The 6,374-nt window shown below is 70.2% G+C and overlaps 1 protein-coding gene across 1 annotated transcript; it reads left to right on the top strand.

The window, feature by feature from the left end:
* Nucleotides 1-2,158: 2,158 nt before the first annotated feature.
* Nucleotides 2,159-2,838, top strand: INS (insulin). Its single transcript, XM_062195651.1, has 2 exons — nucleotides 2,159-2,345; nucleotides 2,702-2,838. Exons 1-2 carry the CDS (start codon nucleotides 2,159-2,161, stop codon nucleotides 2,836-2,838), a joined length of 324 nt encoding a protein of 107 aa, XP_062051635.1.
* Nucleotides 2,839-6,374: the final 3,536 nt, after the last annotated feature.

Here is a 6,374-nt window from a genome sequence, read left to right on the forward strand (position 1 = left end):
TGAGACCCTGGGGGCCCTGAGACCACTCAGACCCTGGGGCCCTGAGACCACTCAGACCCTGGGGGCCCTGAGCCCACCGAGACCCTGGGGGCCCTGAGACCACTCAGACCCTGGGGGCCTGAGCCCACCGAGACCCTGGGGGCCCTGAGACCACTCAGACCCTGGGGGCCCTGAGCCCACCGAGACCCTGGGGGCCCTGAGACCACTGAGGGTGGCCTGAGCCCACTGAGACCCTGGGGGGCCCTGAGGCCACGGAGACCCTGGGGGGCCCTGAGCCCACCGAGACCCGGGGGGGCCTGAGACCCTGGGGGGCCCTGAGACCACCGAGACCCTGGGGGACCCTGAGTTCACTGAGACCCCGAGAGGGCCCCAAGCCCACTGAGACCCTGGGAGGCCCTGAGCCCACGGAGACCCTGGGGGGCCCTGAGACCACCGAGACCCTGGAGGGCCCTGAGACCACCGAGACCCTGGGGGACCCCAAGCCCACCAAGACCCTGGGGGGGCCCCAAGCTCACTGAGACCCGGGGGGCCCTGAGCCCACGGAGACCCTGGGGGACCCCTGAGCCACTGAGGATGGCCTGAGCCCACTGGGACCCTGGGGGACCCCGAGCCCACTGAGGATGGCCTGAGCCCACTGTGACCCTGGGGGACCCCGAGCCCACTGAGGATGGCCTGAGCCCACTGAGACCCTGGGGGACCCCGAGCCCACTGAGGATGGCCTGAGCCCACTGAGACCCTGGGGGACCCCGAGCCCACTGAGGATGGCCTGAGCCCACTGAGACCCTGGGGGACCCTGAGCCCACTGAGACCCGGGGTGCCTTGAGCCCACCAAGACCCGGGGGGCCCTGAGCCCACTGAGACCCCGAGAGGGCTCTGAGCCCACTGAGAAGACCCCAAGAGGGCCCTGAGTTCACTGGGACCCCCAGGGCGGGCCCTGAGCCCACTGAGCTCTGGGGAGGGAGGGAGACCCCCTGAGGCCCAGGGGCAGCTGTGACGCCTCTGGACCCTGGACCGCGCTCCGGCCCCAGGGAAGGGGGTTCTCTATGCCTCCCCCGGCCCCTCCAGTCTGCTGCAGCCCCACTGGGGTCTCTGCTCACCCTCAGCAGGGCAGCCAGAGGAGGCCTGAGCCGTCTGTCCCACTGCAGGGTGTCCTGGGGGCAGAGGCCAGGGTGGGTGCAGGGACACAGGATGCTTTGGGGCCCCGAGTCACCCCAGGGTTTGAGTGCCTGGGCAGGGGTCTGGGCGGAGGCTGGGAGGGGGGCAGCACCCAGGCCAGGGGGCACCTGCAGGGGAGCGGTGGCTGCCAAGGGCTCTGCCCAGGTCCCTCCTGCTTCTGGCCCTTGTGCTAAGAGGGGGCTGGGGCCTGTGCTTCCTGCCCCCACCCCGGGTCGGCCTGGGGGCTGAGGGGACCAGGGGGCATATGGCAGGGACCCAGCTCAGACAGTGCCCAGGAGGGACCTGGGGTTACGGTGGGGAGGCAGGCAGGGGCAGCAGGAAGAGAGGCCGAGAGCGCACCTGCGGCCTGCACGCTGGGGGCGTGGGGGCTTGTCCCTGGGTTCAGCCCCCCAGGGAGCTCAAGGGGCTCAGCCAGGGCTGCTGTGTTGGGGTGCAGTGGGGGCTTCACTTGAGCAGGGAGGGGCCTCTTGCCTCAATCCCCCTCCCCACACCCCAGGCCACGCGTGGCGTCCCAGGGACAGGGGCCTGGGGCCTCGCCCTGCTGGACTGACGTGGAAATTGGTCAGGCAGGGCGGAGTGGGGGGAGCTCGCTGTCCTGGAGTCCTGGGCCCCCAGCTGCGAGCGGGCCCCGGCTCCGGCCGGCGGACCGCTCATTAAGGCCCTAATGACCCCTGCGTGAGCAAGAGGTGCTGACGACCAGTGCAGGGAAATGGGCCAGAAACTGCAGGATCAGCCCGGGCCGGCCACCTGCCGACCCCCTGCGGCCCTAATGGCAGGGGAGGGGGCAGGGGAGACGGGCCGAGGGCCATATAAAGCGCCCAGCCCTGCGGGGCCTGCTGCATTCCAAGGTGACCAGCGGACAGGTCTGTACCCTCGGGCCGGCCGGGGCCCTGCGCGGGGCCGGGGCGCGCGGGTGCCTCCTTTGCTTTGGGGTTCAGCCGGCCTGTACCCTGCCTGTCTCTCAGGTCGTCGGCTCTGCACCATGGCTCCCTGGCCGCGCCTCCTGCCCCTGCTGGCCCTGCTGGTCCTCTGCGGCCCGGATCCTGCCCAGGCCTTCGTCAGCCAGCACCTGTGCGGCTCTCACCTGGTGGAGGCGCTGTACCTGGTGTGCGGGGAGCGCGGCTTTTTCTACACGCCCAAGTCCCGCCGCGAGGTGGAGGAGCTGCAGGGTGAGCTCACACGTGTGCACACGCACAGGCACACGTGTGCAGGGCGGGCGGGCCCTCCCTGCCCCTCACGCACACGCACCTACCCACAGAGCCCGGCCACCTGCGGACACCCGAGGCTCCCCGGGTGCGTCCTGGAGTCTAGCTCAGTGTTTGGGACTGAGAGTCCCGGCCACAGCCCCGAGGTCCACACGAGCTGCCCCCGGGGGCTGGCGACCCCCTGCCCGCTACAGATCAGGGAGGACCCAGGCCTGGGTGTTGCGGGTCGGCCCCAGCCCATCGAGCGAGGTCGGGGGAGAGGGCCGGGGTGCGGCCCCCAGGGGCCCCACTGAGTGCCGTCTTGTTCTCTCCACGGGCAGTGGGGCAGGCGGAGCTGGGCGGGGGCCCCGGCCTGCAGCCCTCGGCGCTGGAGCTGGCCCTGCAGAAGCGTGGCATCGTGGAGCAGTGTTGTACCAGCATCTGCTCGCTCTACCAGCTGGAGAACTACTGCAACTAGGGGCGCCCCCCCGCCCTCCCCGCGCCCCGCCCAATAAACCCCTCCACGCGCCACTCGTGTGCTGTGTGTCTGTGTCCAGGGCCTGGGGCGCCCTTCTCCCGCCCTCTGCAGGGTCCCCGAGCTTCCTCCTGGCTCACAGCCTCCAATCGCCCACTGCCCCAGGGTCCTGGGGTGCTGCCCGGGGAGGCTGGGCCTTGTGCGGTGACCGACAGCTGACTCCTCCTCAGGCCCCAGTGAAGTTTTGGTGGGGGCAGAGAACATTCTAGAAACTTCTCCCGCTTGGCACCAAGAGCTCTATTTTCCAGAGCTGTTTTCTGTGGCCCCTGTGGGGGGAGGAGGCTGCTCTGGGCAGGGGTCCCCTGGGGCCGGGATCAGCAAGGGACAGGAGGCTGCGAGGGTGACCTGGGTGCCACCTTCTGCCCCCGGACTGGGCAGCCCCAGCACCTCCACCCCCACCCTAGCCCCCAGCAGACACCCAAGGGACCAGCTAGGACCCGGCAAGGAGTACTGAGGCCCCATGGCCCAGCAAGCACGGGGGGCAGGCTGAGGGCCCCCCACAGGCCTGGGCGGCGGCCTGGGACCCGGCCGCACTGCCAGGGCCTCCTCCCCCCAGCTCGGCACTGGCAGGGGCCCTCAGGGCCCACAGGCCCCAGGACACGGCCACCACCCTGGGTCTCGCCCCCCGGGGCACCGGCCTGGAACCGACCGGCAGGCACGTGAGGGCCCGGACGCTGCCGGGCTGGCCGCGGCTCCAGGGGTCAGTGGGTGACCCTGGTCACCCCAAGGCCTGGCCGGCCTACCGGCCATCCGGGCCAAGCCAGCCTGAACCTCTGCTCTAAGCTCTTCCTGGGTAGGGACCCGGTGTCGCTGGACCCCTCCCCTGGTCCTTGGGACCCCTCTGGGTCACCCCCTGCCCGTGCGTCCATGGGCACCCTGGCCCAAAGGCGGTGCCGGGGCACTGGTAGGCCCCGCCCCTGCAGCGGGGGCCAGGGCTGGGCAGGTGGGTGGATGGCTGGACACTGGACCCGGAAGAGGAGGGGAGCAGGCGGCCGGGCCCAGCCACTGCCGTCCATGGGAACGCTCGGCCAGTCCTGTTCGCTTGGGCACAGGCAGGGGCTGCAGCCAGAGCGGAGGTACGTGCGCTGGCTGGCCCCTGGGGGCTGGGACAAGATCGTGGGCAGGTACGGGGGGAACAGGTGGGTGCCACCCCAAGGCACCGGCCCCCTCCCTTGGGGGCTGGAGGACAGGAGTGTGGGGGAGCAGCTGCCCCCCAGGGCTGGGGCTGGAGGGGCCATCCTGACCTCAAGGCCCACCCGGTGCCGCAGTTCCTGGTGGTCAGGGCCCTGGGGTGGCCACCCAAGGGGCAGGAGCGTCTCTGACCTCCCTGGGGAGGGCCAGGCTTGGTGAGAGGCTGTCCTCCCTCCACACGTGGGGGTGGGGGAGCCGCTCCCTCCGGCCCCCACCTTGCAGGAGGGACGGCTGCCCAGGGTGCCCCGCGCCAGCCTCCTGACCACACCAGCTGGGCCCAGGCTGGGCAGTGGGCACTCCCGGAGCCCCCGGTCAGCTGGCACGCAGCCCCCGGCCGCCCCTCCCCAGCCTGCAGCCCCTGGGCCCGGCCTCCTCCTGCCAGTGAGGCTCTAGTGGTCGTCAGCTGCTTCCAAACTGTGGGCCAGTGGGGCTGGGCGAGCAGCTGCTGCCCGGGGCCCTGGGTCCCGCCGGGCGGCCCACACCCACGCCCCAAGCGGTGGCCACTCCAGCTTCCCATGGGCCTACGCATGTTTCTGGGGGTGGAGGAGGGGGGAGCAGACCTTGAACCAGGACACCTGGTGTGGGGTGCACAGCACGTGCCCACACGTGTGTCCAGGCTGGCGGCCTCCAGGCTGGCTCCCTGGATTGCGTCTGCTCCTGGCACGGAGACTCTGGCATCTCCCTGGCCCCTGGGCACTATTTGCCTTCTCTGGTCAGAGGCAAATATTTACTGTCCTCACCACTGTCCAGGCCCAAGCAAACCCTGAGGGGCGTGAGATGTGGATGCGGGGGGTGGGGGTACTAGGGGTTGCAGAGGTTGGCCCCCTGCCTTTGTGGACCCCATAATCCAGTGTTGTCCGGCCCTGGGGTGAGCGAGCCAGCCCCGGGCCTGGTGGCTTCTTTGCCAAGGTGGCCGTGGACGAGGTTGGGCCCAATGCCAGCAGCATCTGTCTCCAGCCAGGCTGTGGGAGTGGGGGAGACCCCAGGGGGATCTGTCCAGCTCAGCCCCCAAAGGCTGCTATTTACCGGTGTGACCAGCAGAGGGTGCCAAAGTCTCACTTTTGAAGCTCTCCAGCACCCAACCCAAGTACTGGCCCGTGTGGGGGCTGCTCTCCCACTCCTGGCCTCCAAGACCCTTGGAGGTCTCAGGTCCACCCCCATGGTCAGCCTCTCAGGGACCAGACCCCTGGGGCAGGTGGATGGAAGCTCCCAGTCTCTAATCCGCTGAGGCCTTCAACTAGAGGCTGACTCTACCCCGTTACAGCCAAGGGGACCCCAGGCTGGAGGCTGGGGCGGGGAGCTTGTGGGTCATCCAGTCCAGGGGTCCCTCGCCCTGCCGGCAGCCACAGTGGCCACCGTAGCCCCCATTCTTATAGGAGGTGGGGGTCTTTGGGGGCTGGGGTTTCTGGGCCCAAGAAGCTCCCAGCTGGGCTCCAGCTTTGTGAGGCCTTGGTCTGTCCCATGTCCACTCCCTGCCCAGTGGGCAGAGCAGAGCAGAGCAAGGTCAGCTCCGGAAAGAATGGGTGGGGGCCGTCGGGGGTGTGGGACCCCCAGGAGCAAGAGGCCCAGGACGGCCCGGGACCCAGCCTACACCCCCTCCCGCCAATGACTCCGCCAAAGCGGAGCTGGTGGGAGGAGACCCCACCCAGCCTTGGACCCCACTTGCTGACCGTCTGATGCTCTGGGGCTGCGTACCTGACCCACAGCCCTGGCACGGTCTCCTCGGCTCCCACAGTGTCCCCAAGGTGCAAGAGCATGACCCCCAGGTCAGAGCCACAGGCCCAGCCCGGCAGCCGCCCAGGCTTCCCGCCGTGGACCAGCGTGGGTTCTCCCTTGGCCATGCTTGGCTCAGGTGGGCCTGGAGCCTCACAGCCTGGGGGCCAGCAGCTCCCCACCCCCTCCCCCAGCTTAGGGGAGGCCCTGCCCGCTTTGTCCATGGCCAGGGGCCCAGAGAGCACCCGGTTCTTCCAAGCCCACTCCCTGCCTCAGAGCTCAGCCCAGCCCGGCCTCCCTGGGGCTTCCCCAGCTGCAGGCAGCGGGGGCCCTGCGGAAGCAGGTGCTGGGCCCACCCCACACTGTGGCAGCCTGCAGCCTGACCACCTCCAGGTCCCAGGAGCACCTTGGGAGGATGTGGTGGGCAGCAGGTGGGGGCGGGGCTTCCTCCCCTCCCAGAGGAGGGGGCTGCTCCCCAGTGGGGGCCCAGCTGTGGGAAAGGAGGGTCGAGGAGGGGGAGCAGGAGTGAGGAGCTGGGGACTGAGGGGACAGGAGCCGGCAGGCAGGGAGGCTGC

Source organism: Lepus europaeus, chromosome 7, assembly GCF_033115175.1.
Source record: "Lepus europaeus isolate LE1 chromosome 7, mLepTim1.pri, whole genome shotgun sequence".
NCBI classification, from domain to species: Eukaryota; Metazoa; Chordata; class Mammalia; order Lagomorpha; family Leporidae; genus Lepus; species Lepus europaeus.

Excerpts from the sequence above, each read along its gene's own strand:
- INS (XM_062195651.1), top strand. The coding sequence starts at position 2,159 with ATGGCTCCCTGGCCGCGCCTCCTGCCCCTGCTGGCCCTGCTGGTCCTC. Across the intron at positions 2,346-2,701 it reads CGAGGTGGAGGAGCTGCAGG|TGGGGCAGGCGGAGCTGGGC; the intron begins GTGAGCTCACAC and ends CTCCACGGGCAG.